We start from the raw sequence: 20,897 nt of genomic DNA, 5'->3' as shown, positions 1-20,897 counted from the left end.
TTTGTCTTAAAATCTTCGAGAAAAATTGTACCCTTAGAAATTTCATTCAATACCTGTGTTTGAAAACCCAGTGGTATCCTATGGAGTAAGCCTTTAATTAAGATCCACAATTTTCATATGTAGGTCTTGAAATCAGTTCCATTGGAGTAAGAAAACCATTATCTTCAATTTCCGTATTTAGGAATTTTCCGTCTGAATAGCACATGCTCTTCGTTTTCTTCAAAAGATTAAAATCCACTTTAAAAGCCCAGAGGAATCTTGAGTCTACTGTTACTTTGAGTACCCTTAATTTAATATTTAAGAGAAATTTAAATTTTCAATAGTTTTAATTTTCTTAGAAAATAAATTAATCAAAAATAAATATTTACGTAAAATCTAATTTTCAAGAATTTTAAATTTTCTTAAAAATTAAATAAAATTTAAATTATTATTTAAGAAAAATTTAAATTTAAGAATTTTACATTTTATGGAAAAATAAATAAATCAAAAATAAAAATTATGGCTAAGTTCAAATTATTTAAAATTCAAAAATCTCAAGTGTTGATAATTTTTGAAAATTAAAAAATCTGAAAATATGAGAACTTGACTGTTTGAGCTGACACACCAGATTTGATCCGTATATCGATCAACAAGCTCTGATACCAATTCTTAGGTCCCGAATTATCCTAGAGGGGGGGGGGGTTGAATACGATAATCACTAAATTAAAAATTCTTTCGAATCTTTAGCGGATATAGATTTAGTGCTCGGTTAGTGGTTCTGTGTTCTTGAGATGAATTGTTTTTGGGAATATAAAATGAGGAACACGAGATATTCGAGGAAGTATATAATCATATATAAATCCGCGAGGGGTGTTGCTACACTCCAGTAAATAAATTAACCGGCTACAATCTAAGAACAACAAAGTTCCTAGCTTCTACAAAGATCACCAAATAAAATCCTATACAATGATCTAGCTTTTGTTTGTATAAGGACTTAATTACCGGATAACGATTATAATTCCCCTATGAATATACAAGAGTTAAATCGGGCATTATAACGTTTCTCCGGTGAGAAGTTAAACGAATATCAATGTGCTGAGCTTCTCTGTATTCTCTCTGTTTCTTATTTTCATCACCTCTCGTGAGAGAGAAGATGAACAGAACTAATTAACAATTATTATTTAATTGTTATATATTCTGCTTCTCTGTGTAGACTTTCAATTCCTTTGGACATGTGGCATTCCCGTGTCCACACAAATCTTAGGACTGCTGCATTGAATCACTGAACATTCACACAAGTGCTCTATGACGACCAAAATATCCTTTGGCTTCTCTATGGAGACTAGTTGGTGTTCTATGGCGACCAACGTATACTGTGTTGCTCTATGGCGACCACTGGTGCCTTAGAGGAATTCTCTATGGCGACCATTGGTGCCTTAAAGGAATTCTCTGTGGCGACCACTGGTGCCTTAGAGGAATTCTCTGTGGCGACTACTGGTGCCTTAGAGGAATTCTCTATGGCGACCACTGGTGCCTTAGAGGAATTCTCTTTGGTGACCACTGGTGCCTTAAAGGAATTTTATGTGGCGACTACTGGTGCCTTAGAGGAATTCTCTATGGCGACCAATTGGTTGCCTTAGTGTAATTCTCCATGGAGACTGCTCTGTGGCGACCACTGAGATTACACTTCTATGGCGACCAAGATGATAAGCTCTCTGCCTTAGAATGTTTCTGCTTCTGTTTTGCCATTCTTCACTGTATCAACACCTTATTCTATAATTGAATCAAAATCCCTTCTTGTATACTGATGTTTGGTGCACTGGTCTGGATCGCAAACAACTAGCATCGAGAGGACCTAATTCAATTTTTCTTGTGTTTCTGAGTTGATACAGATTGGTTGAATATCCATTGCTTCTAACACTGACTGTCAACAAACAACTGTACTTTCACTGGAATCCATCTGGTACTTTAAATAACGTCTTCATTGCTACCACAATCTTGAACACTTCATTCACTGTTCTTCACCAACGCTTGAACATATAAATGAGTTCCTGTCAGTGAGTATAACTTCAAGACTGCAATTATCTTCTTTAACCTCTGTTTATACCATGTCTTTAATTCTTTAGATTCCTATGCTTCATACACTGTCTATCTTCAATGAATGCCAATACACTGAAATCTTCTGGTAGCACTTTATACACCGAATCTTCATCATTTCTGAAACCCTGGAAGTCTTTAACCTTTATTCTTCACCGAGGCATGAACATATTGATGAACTTCTTTCAGTGACCTGTAAACAGACTTCAAGCCTTCTTCTAATCTTTTGATTATTTGTATTTGCCTTGTCTTCATTCATCCTGATTTCTTGTGTAGATGTAGTATTATTAACTTGTCATGTTTTAGTGTTGTTCTCGTGTTGAGTTATCACGTAACTGTTCATACAACTACGCAGTCTCACCAACAATGGTGTTACTCCTTATCAGATGTTGAAAGAAAAGAAGCCCAGTCTTAAACATCTCCATGTATTTGGATGCAAGTGCTTTGTTCTGAGAACTCATACTGAGCAACTAGGAAAATTTTAATCAAAAGCTGATGAAGGAATCTTTGTTGGTTACTCACCATCAAGAGCTTACAAGGTTTTCAATCTGAGAACAAATACTGTAGTCATCTCTATCATTGTATCTTCTGATGATAAGAAAATTCCTGGTTTTGAGGAAAACTCTCATGAAAGTTTGATCTTTGCAAATAAAAATGCACTATTAGAATCTGCCTCAAACTCTAATGTATTATCAATTAATGATGATCCAAATCCTGATACTCCTTCATATCCTGAAGATTATCATTATACTAATGAACTTGCACATGTTGAGGGGGAGCAACAGCAAGGTTCAACTGATAGTACTAACACTGAACATTCAACTCAAGATTCTTCTCAATTTGATCACTCGGAATCTAATGTTGATTCAACATCATGAAAAAATGAGTCAAGTCCTAATTCTTCATCAGGAGTTAACAACACTGATTCAGGGAGAGCCTCAAATGCATTTGATGAGGCACATAATTCAGGGGGAGCATCTAGCTTAAGAAGGACATTTCCTAATGCCATAAAATGGACCAAAGATCATACTCCTGATCTGATCATTGGAAATCCTGATGAAAGTGTAAAGACAAGAAGTGAAACTCAAAATGAATGTCTTTATCATAATCTAGTTTCAAAGGAAGAGCCAAAGAAAATAGAAGATGCACTTAAGGATGCAGATTGGGTTATAGCTATGTAAGAAGAGTTGAATGAGTTTAAAAGGAATGAAGTTTGAAAGCTGGTGCCTAGACCTAAGAACAGGTCAATTGTAGGTACAAAGTGAGTCTTCAGAAATAAAACTGATTCTGATGGAACCATTGTCAGAAACAAGGAAAGGTTAATGGGTAAAGGATATTCCCAACAAGAAGGCATTGACTATGATGAAACATTTGCTCCTGTTGCTAGGCTGGAAGCAATCCGAATTTTTTTAGCATATGCTGCACACAAGAAGTTCAAAGTTTTTCAGATGGATGTCAAGAGTGCATTTCTCAATGGAGAACTTGAAGAGGAAGTCTATATTGAATAGCCACCAGGTTTTGTGGATCCTAAACATCCTGACTATGTTTATAGACTTGACAAAGCACTCTATGGACTAAAGCAAGCACTTAGAGCATGGTATGAGACTTTTGCTCAGTTTCTACTTGAAAGTGGATTCAAAAGAGGTACAATAGATAAAACCTTATTTTATTTGAATAAAGGTAAAGATCTGCTTTTAGTTCAAATTTATGTGGATGATATCATTTTGGATCAACTAATCAAAAACTGTGTGATAAGTTCTCAAAGTTGATGCAATCAAGATATCAAATGAGTATGATGGGAGAGATGAGCTATTTCTTGGGATTGTAAATTAAACAAACTGAAAATGACATCTACATTAATCAGTCCAAGTACCAAAGAATCTATTAAAAAGGTTTAATATGCAAGAAAGTGCAAGTGCAACCGCAACTACTCCTATGGCAACTGCTACAAAGCTTGATCCTCATGAAGGCATATCAGTTGATGTCATAAACTACAGAGGTATGATTGGTTCTCTCTTGTACCTAATGGATAGTAGGTCAGACATTATGTTTGCCACCTGTTTGTGTGCAATATTTCAGGCAAATCCTAGAGAGCCACATCTTATTGCAGTTAAGAGAATCTTAGATACCTCAAAGGTACTGCATCACTTGGTCTATGGTATGCAAGGGAAGCTGATTTTTGATTGTGTGGATATTCGGATGCTGACTTTGCTTGATGTAAGATAGACAGGAAGAGTACATCTGGAAGTTGTTAGTTTTTGGGAGGAAGAATATTTTTATGGTTCCGTAAGAAGCAGAAATCCATTTCTACTTCAACTGCTGAAGCTGAATATATTGCAGCGAGAAGCTGCTATGCTCAGCTACTATGGATGAGGAACCAACTCATGGACTATGGATTATCATTTTCTAAAATTCCTATTTATTGTGATAATCAAAGTGTTATTGCCATGACAGAAAACCCAGTGCAACATTCTCTTACTATACATATCAGTATCAGATATCACTTTATACGAGAGCATGTCATATAAGGGACAATTGAGCTTCATTTTGTTCCTACTGATTAGCAGCTGGCTGATATATTCACAAAGCCATTACCTGAAGCAACATTTACAAAGCTTTTCAATGAACTTGGTATGGTTAGTTGGGACAGATAATTTCCTTTTATCTTATTTGATCAAATCTTGATATAAATTGATCAAATCCTGATGGTGTCCTGAAGGTTTTTAAAGATACTTTTTGGAAGTTAATGCTGTATTTCTCTATATGCATGTTCAATTAAGTAATTTATTTGCTAAGTGTGCATGTATACATATATCTTTTTCATCATTACAAATCAGTCTAGGGAGACGTGTATCATTTATTTTTTTTGGTTAAATCATTCAGTTAACTCCCCGGTTAATTATTAACCAAACCCCTAGTCCTTTTATATTCTCTCTCTCTTGGTTATTTAAACCACCATTCATCATCCAGTCTAATCATATCTTCCCAAACACAAAACTCTCTCATCACTTTTATTTTTCATCTCCTTCCCTCTTATACAATGGCGAACTTCGGTTGGTTTTACAGCTATGACACAAATAATGTGACACTCTTTTATGCTGGAGTGCAAAGTTCCTGGAAAATCACCGCCATTCCAAATGACATTTGGATTCAACTCTCAGAAGTAACCAAAACTGACTTCTTGGGTTTTCAAAGAGAGCTTCATCTCCGTATCCTTTGTCAGCAAGAGAGGCTCATTCATCTTGCAATTCTCTTTGTTGAAAGCAGGAAGAAGGACAAATATCATCTTCTTGTTTCTCTTCACCATCAACTTTTCAGGCTTCTTAGACCAAGGCTGTTGAAGTTCTTATCTACTAGACTAGGATACTTTTGTAATCTTTCATGCATGTAATCAAAATTTTATGAAATGTAATCTTTTGATCCATTAATGAAATTAATGTTTGCAAGATTGAATCTCTGTTATTTAGTTGTGTGTGCATGCGATTGTTCTTATTTGTAGCCTATTAATCTCTAAATTATACACTTATCATGTATATTTTAATGGTTATTGAGATTAAATTGTGGTATTCTAACGAGTTTACGTTTTTAACAAATACTGATGAATTTGAATCGACAAATCCTGAGATTGTCAAATCCTGACAGATAAGCGGTTCCAAATACTGACGACAGGTCAGCATATTCTAATTTAGAATATTATTTTTAAATAATTTCTGAGTTGTTTAGTGTTTTAATTGAATATCTTACTTAATTATTGATTAATAGTGAATTATATGTTAAACAAATTCACACAGTAATTTCTTGAAAAAGTTGTGCGTAATTTGTTGCTAATTCCGCACTTTACTCCACTTTAAATCCTATTACTCAGTAATTGCCATATGTCAGAAGTCTAATTCATTAAGTTTCTTTCTTCGCGTGTGTGTTATACACAATTCAGCTTTACAAACCTATATACCCACAAGAATATTAGTGACACAAATCATCATACACACAACCTCACTATCCACATCTCACTCATATCCTTACTCATTCATGGAAACACCTTTGGCACCAATAATTATTTGGCTCTGCTTACACATCAGCAGTTTCCAAAATCTTTTCATGATATTCAGGATTTCTTACTCCAATGTCCAATTGGGCATGCTCTTACAAATCCTACCAAGGTGTCATACAGGGCTGTAATACAGGTATAGAATAAAGCTCTGGTTAATGAAACAAACAATGTTTTCTATTTTAAATATAAGGGACGCAGGTATGAGGTTGACGCTGATGTCTTGAGTTCAAGCCTTGAGATTGCCTGCCTGTGATGGTGCTCCTGATAACTATGCAACTGAGCGGTTGTTTGATATGCTAAGGACCCTGAGCTATAAAGGTGAAATCACAACCATTGGCAAACTGAAAAGGACAAAATTGAAGAGATAATGGAATTTCTTCTTTGACTGCATCAGCAGGTGTTTCTTGAATAAAACAACAAATTTTGATGCTATTCCATCTACTTCTCTGAAAATTGGGTACTCTCTCCTTTACTCTGGTAATTTTGACTATGGAAATACTACACTTCAATTCATAATTACTAGAATAGCAGATACATCAAGAGTTATAGGGTATACTAGATTTTTTTCAATTGATTTTCAATTTTCTATGCCCTAATGCTAAATTTGATAATGATGAATTGCTCCATGTGTTTCAAATCTCTAAAAAAGCTATCACTGATCACATTAAAAGGGATGAAAAAATGATTTTTCAGGACCTCCTTTCCTGCCTAGGGAGGTCAGGAAATTTCTGTTGAGAAATAGACCTACTCCTACACAAGTGCCTGCAAATCCTGATGCTGGCATCTCTGTAACACTTCCTGATGTTGTGGGATAAGACACTGCCCATCTTGTTTCTAACCCAAGCACTTTTTCTCCTAAACAGCACTCTCATCCAACCCCTAAATTAGCCTCCTCTAGTGTCTCCCAAAAGGCATCAATTGTAACAAAGAAAAGGCTAGTTAAGAATTATGTTAAATCTGAACAGAAAGCTCTACATGCCTTACTGAGTGAGAGTGAGAAGAAAGAAGGATGTTTTCCAGTCAGGAAGAGAAGACTGATCATGCATGGTGATTCTAATTATGATGATCAGATGCCCATTGGGTCTAGGTTAAAGATCAATAAATCAACAATTGAAAATCCTGATGACTCTGTTGACATTACTGGTACCAAGGAGCCAACTACTAATGCTAGTGCTCTGCTCAAAAAGATTCCAGTGCTCAAAGAAACTGATGTGCCCAAGACAACTGAAAAGAGCAGCTTGAAAAGAAAAGGTGGAGAAGTAGTTGGGTACATCAGAAAGAAGAACAAGGCTCAGTCCTCTGCTATGGATGTCAGTTCACAAGAACCTAAGTCTCAAAGGGATTTAGCAACTGAGACACATCCAGTCACACAAGAACCATCTTTTCAAAGGGAAGATGCAGACCAAGAGGCTGCACAAATCATTGTTGATTTTGCTCAAGGTGATCTTCTTGCTGATTTTGAGCAACTATTGAAGGACAAGAAGGCTCATCAGGATGAATTGTCAAAGGTGGATGCAGTTATCAATGATCCTATTTTTTAAGAGAGTACACAAGAACCTTCACCCACACTTACTGAAGCATCTCATATTCCTCAGGCCCCACAAAACCATTAGTTCAAAGTGCTGATGTTGGCCTATCTCATCCTCTTGACAAGTCAAATCCTGATGTTGTTCATCCTTCCACTGCAACAGCTACTATTGATGATCCCTTGCTGCTGACTAGTTTGCTAAAGCATCCTGATGTGTTGTTTGTTCCTCCACTATCATCACTTCCACTTGAGGACTCACCTTCAGGTATTGCTTATTCTCTTACATTGTTCTTCATATTCGTATAATTATAAATAGTCTCTTGTTTGAGGTTACCTCTATTTATATGACAAGCATACTACTCCTCTCAGCCATCTCTTATTTCTTTGACAAATGTGTGACTGTGCTATTCTGTGAGACTGTGTGAAAATATTATGAGAGAAAATTAATTTTTTGAGTGGCAGTCTCTAGTACTGGAAAAAGGAGAGGTAGCTTTGATAAAATAATTTTATAAGTGTTTCTTTGCTTATAAACTTTCTTCTGTGAGAAAAATATTACTCTCGAAAGTAATATATTGTGTGAGAAGTGATGAGATCACTTGAAAAGAAAAGAGAGTTTAGGTGTTACCTTATTTATGTTTCATGATCTCATCAGGAACAGACACCTATTGCTAAGGATTCTTCTAAAGGCAAAACATTCCTGCCTAGTTCTGCAAATTCTTCTGAGGGTCTGTCTAGTTCTGATTTTGATGATGATAGTGACAATGATGATTCTAACACAGCTCGGCTTAAGACTTCTATTGATGCATCTAAGAAGTCCAATATTGATTTTTCTTCACATTTCAGTGAAAATCCTTCTCATCATAATGCTGATGCTGAGCACTTTCGAAAAACTGAATGGGATTTTAATTGGAGAAATGCAAATACTTATATCTCATCTGCTGTTGGTATGCAACATGTTCACATGGCATATGATGAAATTCAAAATTCTGATCTAAAATTGCATCTTAAGGCCTCTACTATTTTTGTGAAAGGAATTCATTCTGAACTTGCTAATATGAAGAAATCTCATGCTAGTTTAAAGGACAAGATTGATGCATTCATGATTAATCCATTTTCTTCAGCTGAACTCATAAGTGTGAAAACTGCCATTAAAGTTGTGGTTCAATCTCAACAAAGCATGGATTCTCGATTTTCTTCTTTGGAAGATAAAGTATCTTCTATGGCTGATAAACTGGATGCTCTATTTTCTCTTCTTTCAAATACTGATGCCAAAAAGGGGGAGAAGATAGTTGCCAAAAAATGTACACCTGACTCTATTCAGTTGAAGGATAAAGATATTGATGGTGATGGTGATAAAAATCCGGTTGCCAATGTTCCAATTGTTCCTACTGCTCAACAACCTCAACATTCTAAAAGATCTATTTCTTCAGGACAAGGAAAGTCTACTGGTGCTCATGAAGCCAAGCACAAGGCTACTGATGATGCTCCTGAGACTGGTGATGTTACAATCTCTAACTTTGCAGATGCTAAGGGGTTATTCTTTCCTTACAGACACAAGGAAACAGGAGAAGAGATTGTTCTGTACTACAAAGATAAAAAGTTTGAGCAAAAGAATGCTAGGAATGCTTTTGGAATGATAACTGAAGAATTTCATGATCTAACAACTAAAGAAGCAGTTATGCAACAGAAAGAGTTAATGGCTCAAATTGAGGCTGAAGTCAAAACCTCTAAAGAAAGAGGAAAAAGAGGTGGAAGATCTATAAGTGTTAGAGGAAGAGGAGGAAGAGGAAAGACTTCTGAACCAAGTCAAATGGTTATAATTGTTTCTGAATTCCTAAATGTCTTATCTAAAGAAGGTTATGTTCCTGTACAAGGACATGAATTAACAGAAGAAGTTTAGAAGACTGAAGAGATGATTGTTCAAAGGAAGAAAAGATCAACCACTAACATTGCTCAAGTTGATATAACTAATGTAAATGTAACTCTTAAGGCAGACACAAATTCCTGAGGATAAAACAAATTCTGATACTGAAAATCTGATAGCTGATTTTGACACTGATGAAAAGGTGGTCAAAGCATTGGATCAATTGGTTCTTACTACAGTAGTCGATTCTCATAATTCAGAGGTTGATGAACATGAAAGAATTGACAAGGGCTGATCAAGCATGTGGTGATTATATGCAGAGAATTCTAAATTCAGAGAGAAAGCAATGACATAAAGAAAAAGAAAAGATTTGTGATCTACCTAAAAGTTATGCTCCTATCAGAAAACAAGATAGAAGATTGAAAGATGTTGGTTCATTCAGTTATCCTAAAGGGTTCAAACATATTAAATATGTGTCTGCAGGACTACGAGATTATGTTTCAGAATAGAAAGATGTTGAAAAGTCCATCAAGAAACCTTCTTGGGTGGAACATAATGAAAGACTGAAGCTTGTCAAAACTGGAACCAGAGGATGTACTGGCCATTCTGGAATGGAAGTTCCGAGGTCTGATTTACTGGACACAAATATTATGACTGACAATCTCGGTGAAAGAGTTACTTCTTCACATCTTGAAAAAGTTGAAGCCGTGAAGATTTTATATAGAAAGATAAATATTGATAACGTCAGAGAGGAGATTCCGTACTTTTTGAGAGATGGTAAAGTAAAGACTTTTACCTTGCAGCAACTTTTGATGAAGATTGTGACAGAGTTGAAATACATTCACTCTCTTCTTAGAGATGAGAATAATGTCACCAGAAATTGGTCTTCTATGATACTTGAAAGTATCAAAAGAAGAGTCATGAACAAAGAAGATACATACAATGGTGATTATGTTCCTATATACAGAACTTATACTGGTCAAGAAATGAAGATACAAAAGGGAGCTGCAGTTCTAAAAGTTTTTTTTGACAATCCTTAGTTCCTTCAGTCATGATCATGAAGATGTCAGTTTGAGGTTTATACTGATTGGTGATCTGGAATTGAATAAAAGCTCAATTTCTAAACTGAGATCAGCCATCTATCAGCTTGGAGAAGATACTGAAGATAAGAGAGAGTTGAAGAAAAAACTTGTTAAAGTCCTTCAAGACAAGAAGGAAGAAAGGTTGAATAACTTTCTGAAAACAACTATCAGTTATCTTAGGATACTGAAGTAAGTTTTACTTCTTGTACATTTTGTAATTGGTTTTAGCATCATTGAGAATGGAATTTGTGCTTCATTATATTAAGCATAAATTGAGGGAGATTGTTACGTGTTGATTCTCAATGATCAGAAGAAGCTCAGGATCTGACTGCGTTTTAGATGTCATCAGTATTTGATGTGTCGTCAGGATTTGATGCATCATCAGTATTTGTATGTCATCAGCATCTGAAGGCGGCCAGCTGTGAAGATTGATTCTGTTCCTTAATTTGAGGGATGGATATCTATTACGTTCTGAGTTATAGGACTTTATATGTTCGGTTAAAGATATGTATCATTTTCTGTTAGTAATTGATAATACATATCTCAGATTGATTTGTAGCAGCTGTGTAATATATAAACACAGTTTAGGTCATCACATAGTGATTAACTCGAGTATTGTACGACCTAGCAGCTCTAAGAACATCAGTATTTCGTGAGAGAGTTTGTAACAGTTTTGATCAGAAATATAAAGAACTGTTATATTTTTATACTTGTTCAAAACATCTATACAGTTGTATCCAACCCCCCTTAAACAATTGTATTATTACCGGATAACAATATAAGGTTAATTATAGTACATAAACATATCATTAGCTTATTTATTAATTAATTTTTAGTTTAAAATTATATCTTGTACCTTTCCAATAAAAAATAAAATTTAAATTTAAATTACAATCTCGACGAGAATATCTTACTAATAAGGGCAAATATTTATAATATCTTACATTAATAAAAAAAACAAATAGGTTAAAGGTCTTTATAAGATCAAGTCAAAGTCAATTGATAAAATGCATCAAACGTAGTATATTATTATTTTTGGGACTTGACCTAATTTTTAAAAGCATTCGAAATTTGACATAAATTGTAACAAGATTTGCTAAAACTACGACAATATGCTAAATTGATTAATTTTTTACATTTCACATTTGAACTAGCTTTATAATATTGTTCGATGATGGTTAATTTGTAAAGAGTTAATTCCAAAGTACTACATCATTTTATTCTTTAAAAAAACAAGTTAACCTACAATTATAAAATAAAATTTAGATTTTCATTGATTTATGTTATTCGGAAAATGGTAAGGAAGTGGATGATTCTTAAAAAAATATAGATGATTTCTTGTATAATTTAAATTAAAAATATATTTATATTCAAATATTTATGAATGAAATTTTTAAATTTTACATAATTTTTCAATATGATAGATTATTAAATGTAATCATGAGAAAGATTATAGTATTAAATATTTTAAAAAATAGTTTAGATGAGCAATATTAATTGAGGAAGCTAATTTTTAATTCTGGAATTTACCGTACAAATACTTTAAATTACTTAAATATTTAGAATTGTTTAAATAAATATTAAAACTATATTATAATATGCCATTTGATTTGATCCATTTTATAACAAGTTTGACTGATATTTACAAAATTCTATCCATATTGAAAAATATTTAATTTTAGGAATATAATATACAATGTTTTCACATTAATATTAGAAGAATGATTAGAATCATTAATTAACGAAATTTGAAAATGATTTGAATGAAGATTTTTGTACAAGTTTTCCTTCGAATTCTTAAAAAAAGTATGAATACTAATAATTAGTCTTTACAATATATAAATTATTTTATATCATAACCATGATTAGATATGGACTTTAGTTAGTTAGTGCTACTACGACTACTGTTGGTAAATTTTATAACAAGTAACAATAAGGCAATTATATTCAAATCAAATCAAAATTCAAGAATAGACAATCAAAACCAATCAACAAAACAAATCACGAAGGTAAAACGAATTTGATAATCAGAAACAACTATATTAAACAATAACGAGAAAGAAAACTTATAAATATTATAACTTTAATATTGTATAACAGATGAGTCACTGAATCTTGTAAAAGACACGACTGTTCTTGAAGAATCCACCCCACCTTTGTTGTGTTAGGATGTCGTGAATTCACTTCCAGGATAAAACAACAACAGCGCAATCTGTCACAGGCTGGTAAAGCTCAACAATGACCATACCTCAATTCACCCGGAAAATCTATGTATACGTATGTATATTTGGGAGAGAGAAAAAGAGGGGCTAGTTAGGATTCTAATCTCTCCTTTTTTCTATCAAGGAGTATATATTATCATATATAAAATATACACTTTAGAGCCTAATTATTATTATTTACATAACACTAATCCTTAATCTTATTTATATATTGTTATAAATTTATGTATATGTTTATCAGGTCAAGGCATTGACTCAAGATGCTCAAGGCCTTTAGATCGTTCTTGTCAAGGCCTTGATTATGACAGTAAATGCTTTTAAAACACTTTTGTTTGTATCAAGGCCTTGAGGCAAAATATCAAGCCCTTGATCCTAACTTAGACAATACACAACACATGTACTCCAAATAAATAAATATCTTTGTACTTATTTCTCAATGGATTACGCTAAGAAAATTACTTAAATCCATATATGAAATTTCCAGAAATTACGTAAGGAACCTACCATATTAAAGCTCCAAACTTCCAATTTTCTAACAACTATAACACACACACACACACATTTATATATATAAATAACTGTAATTTATTTATTAAATAATTGTAATTTTTTAACTAATATAAATTCATGTAATTTGAGTAATCATTTGATTTAATAGATGTAAATAATGATTAAACATATACACTAATAAGATATTTACCATAAAAATAAAAGAGACCAACATAATTCCCTCGACAATATAACAAACAATAATTTACATACGTATGCACATATTACTTTATCTTTACTAACTATAAAAAATTTAATGTTAATGCAATATTCAGATTCTTTGATACACTAGAAGAGAACAACATAAGTCTTTTATGTTGTGAAAGTAAGAATGGTCTATTATATTTGAAATTCAATGTGTTAAAAATTAGGGGAATAATTCCAATTTTCAGATTCAATGTGTTAAGAACTAGATGGATTAAGTAAATTTTAATTAATGAATTATGAAATTGACAATTATTTGACGTCTTATTAGAATAGGACTTTATTCAAATGATTAAAAATTAAGAATACTGGTTCAACATTAGTTAATAAATTATGACATTGACAATGATATAACATCAACCCAGACGTAAACATTTTTCCAATAAAATCAAATAATTTTAACGGTTATGTAAATTTTACTTTGTTAAATATTATGATTACGAGTCTTTACAACATGAGTTATGCATTTTTAATCCTTTTTAATTGAGCAACGTAATTGTAAGTTAGTAGTGACTTTAGTAATAAAATAACTCATTACTCACCTGACACAAAAATATCTCATTACCCATAGTTTATTTGACAAAAACTCAAAAATTTTGCTCAACTCTCCATTTAACATATGTGTTAATGTTTAGTTTACTCTTTGTGATCATAACACGACATTTTATGGATTACGTTTTAATCTTTTTATTTTAAACGTACATTGACTACCATGTTTATATTCTTTCAGTAAATACAAATTACTCTACACAAACAAGAAAATTTATAATTTGCTTAATGAGCTATAGTAGAAATATTATGTCATCGGTGTTGTTTTACATAAAAATCACACACATTGATAAGCAATCAACTTATATTTGATATACATGAGGCATTGCACAATATTCACCAATAAGAAAATAGTCACTGCAGGGTACACAAAAAATTTTACAAATTGACTAGTGTCTCACACGGGTTATTATGATAGTTGGTTTAAAATGTGACAACTCTTAAGTGACAAAAATGGATGGAAAATTATTAAACAAACCAAATCAATTTTAAGTTGCAAAAGAACAAAATATTATCATAACAAATATGGCTATAACATTCCTTGGACACAAGAAATGAAATAATTATGAAGAAATGTTTAAAGAATTACAGGGCAAATAAACATTCGTGTAATAATAGAACTACATGATTAATAAACAATCTTCAGGTGTAATAAACTCGAATGAACTCTAAAAAATGATGCCCCGTGCATACGAATCCATCATCACAATTGTTTGTTTATTATAAACCTTCAAGCTGATCTCCCAACAATGAAACACATATGCTCATCATTTTTGAGGTGATTATCATTCTGTTTGATTATGCAGCTTCATCGTCCTAAATTAAATTTTAAAGGAACAACTATCAGAACATGTTATACAATAAAATAAATATGACTATACTGTATATGTTTTCAGTCCAAGTGAATGATTTAAAGTTTAGTTAAACAATTTTAATTAAATCATTACCTTCTTACTAGATTCCTCATTATCTACCTCTTCATCCTCCTCATACTCATTATCATCATCGGTGTCTTCATCGTCCTCTTCACCTTCCAAGACAATATCATGAACTTCATCATCTTCGTCGTCATGAACAAAATCTCCATATGTTACTTGATCAGCTTCGCCAGTAAACCACAACACTGCCTGAGGGATAAGTTTCTCCCTGATGGTTAATCTAAAATACACAAATATAAATGTTAGTTTCGATGTTAAAGGTTTCTGAATCATTTAAATATAGTTTATCAACTACCTTCAAATAAATAAAAAAAATCTTTAAACCCAAGAAAAATGGTAACAAATTTATAAAAAAAATATATTAAATTATAATGCAAAATAAAATAAAACTAACCCAACTTCATAATCAAAGTCCAATGAATACTGAAACTCTTCAGCCTGTTCAAAATATTAAAGCATAAATATATAAATACTAAGGTTGTGCTTAATTAAATATGTACCTAGTAGTAGTGTTGAACTTACAGTATCATCATCAATATCGTCAATCTTAGGAAGTTTAGGTGGATCGAAAAAGTTGAAAAAACTCTCACATTTCGTAGTCTTGGTGACTGGCTTAGCATCCTTAGATCCTTTTTTCGGCTTCTTCTTAATAATTTTTTTGGTCAAACATTTTTCCGGATACCATTCTATTTTCGTCCTACAAAGCACGAGTATTATTGTGTTGTTCGCAATAAAGAAGCAATATTTTTCAAAAATAATTACTAGATAGATAAATAAAATATATTAACTTTACCCTGTAGTCTTATCTATGATTGGATCATATTCATCAATTAATTGATAAGTTTTTGTCAAAATTGAGTTCTTGAAGTACGGATTTGTGTCAAAGAAAAACTCGAGCTTGAATCCCTTTTCATCAACCAATTTGCTATATTTGATATCTTTGAGGTATATGAGAGCTCCCTCGTCACGTTCAGTAAACTGTTTTGATTAAACAGATAAGACACATTTAGTCATAATTAACTTGGATTAATCATTATGTAAATTAAGATAAATAATATAAATTTTTGCTTACCTCCTCACCAACAATGTCATTATGTTTTATTACATTGAGCCAGAAATTGGGAACACCTTTCACTAAATGATAATATTAAAGATATTAACATTGACATAACAAATGTGAAATTATTGATATTACGAAAAAATAAAGCTTACCTATATCATTTTCCGTAATCCCTTCAACTTCAACGACACCATTAATGATATCGTACCTCTGTAAATCATGAATTAGAATGTTTTATTATATTTTTTAAATCACATATATTACATTAATGTAGTGATAAAAGACTCATATTACCTTACAATAAAGTGGTTGATAAAATTTTTCATACTTGGCCTCAAGTTTTGTTTTTTCTTCCAAAAATTTTGCATAAAACTCATCATGTTGGTTCTGTTTACGAAGAATTTGTTAAAATAGTTAGCGTAATAAATAACTTTCCTGAAATTCTTGTTTATGGAGTAATCAACGGGAAAAAAATTAACATGTAAAATTTAAATATAATAGATCCCAATTAAAAATTTCAACTTATGATATTTCACGTCATATAAAATCAATTGACACAAGTTAATTCATCTTGTAAGGAAAGATTATACATTTAAAAAAATTAATTCGAAAACTCTAAAAACTTGGGATTAATTATATACACGTCGGCTCTATACAAGTTAACAAGTTAATTTTTTCATTAGTAACGTGCACTAATAACGACATACTAGAAAAATACAAAAAAAAATTATAATAAAACATGATGATTATAACTTATAAACTATATACAACAAAGTAATTTTAATCATACAAATTTGATCAATATGTTGAACATTTGAACTAAAGTAGTGTAACCATTTTCTATTATTAATAATCATCATCACAACAATATAATCATAGATCGATAAACATGATATTTATCATAATTAGTATACATGATCAACTAAGATATACAAATATACAACCAATCAAACATGTAACCTAATACAAATTTGAGAAGTGTCAATGGATAAAAATGTAGAAATTATGTAAAGTATTTTCTAGTTGTAACTTACTAAATTGCACATGACTAATCAATTAAATAGTATCGTAACTGTATTAATACAAAAATACACATAACAATCAATTGTGACCATAGTAACACACAAATATACATAACAATCTGTAGTGATCATACTAACACACAAATACACATAACAAGTAGGCTTAATTATAATTTAGCCCTTAAAGTATAACCTGATATACACATAACAAAAAAATTATACATTTTGACCCCTTAACTATATGTTGTGTACACTTCGACCCTTATGCTAATTTTTTTTCCGATATTACCCTTAAAGGTTGTATACTTCAGCCCCTAAAATATGAATTTTGTACATTTTAACCTTTAATCATTTTTATATACTTTTTTTGATTCTTGCGAAAAATTATTTAAAATTACTTAACATCTAATTTTTTAATAATATTATTTATCATATTAATTAGTCTATACAATCAAATAAGTTTTAATTTATATTGGTTATAATTGCATATATTCTAAGATATTATTAGTATATTAAAATTTTGCAAGTTTTTTCTATGAGCAAAATTTATAAATAATTCTAGTAATATTCACCGAAAGTAAACTAAATATAATACATTTTTAATTATTATATTATACATTTATATATATTTTATATTATTTAATAAATAAAAATGACAAGAAAATGATTGACGAACAATATTGCCCTTGAAGTATCTGATTGCGGACATAATAACCATTGAGGTTGAGGGTAGTATTGGAAGAAATTTTGAAAAAAAGGTTAAAGTGAACAAATCTCATACTTGAAGGGTTAAAATATACAACATTTTTTTTAGGGGTTTATATGTACAATGTGTCATATTTAAGGGTTAAGTTATAATTAAGCCTAACAAGTAACACAGTATTAAAAAATTACCTGAATTTGTTTGAGCGCCTCAATACGTTTCAAGACTTCAGGAGGGAGATTATCAAGCTCATTCTGGAAGGAATTCTAAAACAAAACTCAAACTAAATCACAATTTTACGACAAATATATACGAATATAAAAATTATATTGATACATCAAAGTGAACAACTCACGTTGTCAGTTTCAGCGTTCATTATCAAAGCTACACAAGACAAAAACATTATATAAAATGCAGATACAGAAGCAGATCATTGGTAGCATATATATATATATATATGTATTTATAGATTGAAATATGAAACAATAAGATTTCAAAATTTACCAGACTCGAGATTGGACATGTTGAAAGAGCTGTTGTTATTTGCCATTGCAGTTTTGAGAGTGATAATATAACTACAAAAACCTCCTGTACTTTATGCGTGCTATGTCTGTGGTGAAGACTTGGAAATTTTTATACTTGTACAGAAAATGATGTTCAGGTTTGGTAGCATCATATTTTTTTCTCTTTATTTTAATTCAGCTCTTAATGTAAATCTGAACTTCCCATTTTTATATTATTTTCTAGTTCATTCCATAAGAATGTTTTCACATGGTTAAATCAATTGGAAACGTTAGTTCAAAATCAGTGGTTTTCTTACGTTAGTTTTCCTATTTTTGGACAAATAAATTTGCTCATTTGCTTTCATGTAAAAGATTATACACTTCTTTAACTGTGTGATATTATAATTTAATAATTTAACAAACAGGTGTCATTGAGATAATTTTTTGATAGTGTTTACAAACAAGTCAAATTCTACATTTATGTCATAGATACATTCTTAATCATCATTCTTTTCCTTTAACATATAATTATGAGCTTGTTCCATAATGTCCTGAATTAGCAATGTCATATTGAAGTGAGAAGATCCACCTTTAACTGCCTTAGTTGCTCTCTCTGCAAACTCCTTTGCTTTTCTTCTTCTATTATCTCCCTCTTCTCCTTGACACATTATGCATTTTATAACCCTTTTAACATCTTCTCTCTTCACATTCACTCCTGCTTTCTCTTCCTCACCCAACTGCACAACAGTCTTACTCCCAACACTCACACCAGTCTCTACTACTTGCACTACTAACTTCTCATTAAAAAACTGCTCTGCGAACAATGGCCATGTAATCAGTGGAACACCACCGCAAATCCCTTCAATTGTCGAATTCCATCCACAATGTGTCAAAAATCCGCCAATTGCAAAGTGTGACAGAATTAGGATTTGTGGCGCCCAACCTCGGATCAAAATGCCTCTCCTTTTTGTTCTTTCCTCAAATCCATCTTCTATTATCCATTGCTCTATCTCTTCTTGTTTACTTCCAGCTCTTACTGCCCATACAAATGGATGTCCCGATGCCTCCAAGCCTAGAGCAAGCTCTATCAGCTGTTCGTGTGCAAGACTACTCAGGCTTCCAAGACCATGCATAGATTACAGAACCTGGTTTTTGAGTATCAAGCCATTCCAGGCATTTGTATTGATCAATGGTGGCATTATTTCCTCTCTGGGCCTTATCTAAGCTATCTTTGGTTGCATAAAGATAAACGACCAATGCACCAAACTTTATCTCTTTTCAGCCTTCTATACTCGCTAACATAACTCTTTTCTAACTCCTCAAAACTGTTAATGACAACCCCGTATGCTCCTAGTTCAGTTTCTCTTATTTGTTTGTGAAGGTTGGTCATAGAAGGGGGATCAGAACCTGGATTAAATAAACCTGGCAATTGAGCTTTAGTAAATTCAATAGGATCAGACAGACCGGGTACAGTGAAGACTTCCGAGTCAGAAACACTCTCGTGCACTTTTGAGTATGCAGCAACTCTGTGCATAATTGTGTAAAACAACTCGTTCCATCAAATATGATCCAGGGAATCTGAAACTTCTCTGCAGTTTTTGCTGTCCAGAACACGTGCTTATCAGACATTATGCAGCTTGGACTAGGCCTTACCTCTCCAAGAAGCTTTTCCACCGGCTCTTGTAACATTCTTACCGCAGAAAAGAAGTTCACAGACATATCCTTCTAAAAGGGCAGTTCGTCAAGGCTTTCACATCCCTCAGGCACTCCAACCTCCTTAGACGGGAATCTTACTTGAAGGCGAATTGGCATCCCAGACTCAATAGCTCGACTTATGGTTGAGCCAAAACGGACTGAATTGTGAGGTGTGGTGACAATGGTGACAACAACATGGCGTCGTGCACAGTATAGCCATGTCTATCATTGGAATGAGGTGGCCTGGACACATTAAAGGGATCATAACAAAGTGAAGCTGCTGTGACTGTGAACCCATTATTGCACACATGTAGTTAGACAGCGATTAATATTTCAGTACAAAGTATTACTGCTAGGCCAAATTAAATCCACGCACAAATGTGACACTGTGTTGTGCCAAACAATTTACTTGCCGGGCACATCAAGGAATGAAGATAGGGCCTCTTAATATAAGCTGTCTTACTTGTAAGAATACAAGTTGATCAGTCCATGAGTCACAACTCACAAGTCACATGGATACATATGGCCAAAAAGATAAACTTAACTACGAAAAAATTATCACCAGGGGGGTTAGCCAGCCGCCATGAAAAGTCTTATCCTTTACAGAAACTGCTACATTTGACTCTTATTTTCATTTGTTCTTTGTAGACTGTAATAAACTTTTGACTGATCATATGAAATTCGTTGATCACAAGATACTACTTGGAGCCGTGAATAAAATTGTTATCTGTACCAGCAGAAAATAACACCCTCCAACTCCCAAAATACCCCCAGGAAAATGACAATCCACCTCATTATTATTTACCGAAATTTAAAAAAATTGACATGTTAAAAAAATACTGCTGAAAAAT

The 20,897-nt window shown here is 32.4% G+C and overlaps 1 protein-coding gene and 1 pseudogene across 1 annotated transcript; both read right to left on the bottom strand.

Annotated features, from left to right (window-relative positions):
• Nucleotides 1–14,923: 14,923 nt before the first annotated feature.
• Nucleotides 14,924–18,398, bottom strand: LOC141691406 (nucleosome assembly protein 1;2-like). Its single transcript, XM_074496147.1, has 11 exons — nucleotides 18,353–18,398; nucleotides 18,204–18,232; nucleotides 18,040–18,114; nucleotides 16,418–16,510; nucleotides 16,276–16,333; nucleotides 16,136–16,197; nucleotides 15,857–16,041; nucleotides 15,586–15,760; nucleotides 15,458–15,501; nucleotides 15,073–15,283; nucleotides 14,924–14,941 (listed from the first exon to the last, which is right to left on the bottom strand). Exons 1-11 carry the CDS (start codon nucleotides 18,396–18,398, stop codon nucleotides 14,924–14,926), a joined length of 996 nt encoding a protein of 331 aa, XP_074352248.1.
• Nucleotides 18,399–18,779: 381 nt separating this feature from the next.
• LOC141692836 (UDP-glycosyltransferase 73C3-like) lies at nucleotides 18,780–20,784 on the bottom strand (annotated as a pseudogene).
• Nucleotides 20,785–20,897: the final 113 nt, after the last annotated feature.

This window comes from Apium graveolens, chromosome 10 (genome assembly GCF_009905375.1).
Source record: "Apium graveolens cultivar Ventura chromosome 10, ASM990537v1, whole genome shotgun sequence".
Taxonomy (NCBI): Eukaryota; Viridiplantae; Streptophyta; class Magnoliopsida; order Apiales; family Apiaceae; genus Apium; species Apium graveolens.
Note: the sequence above shows the minus strand (reverse complement) of the source record. Positions and strands in the feature narration are given on the sequence as shown.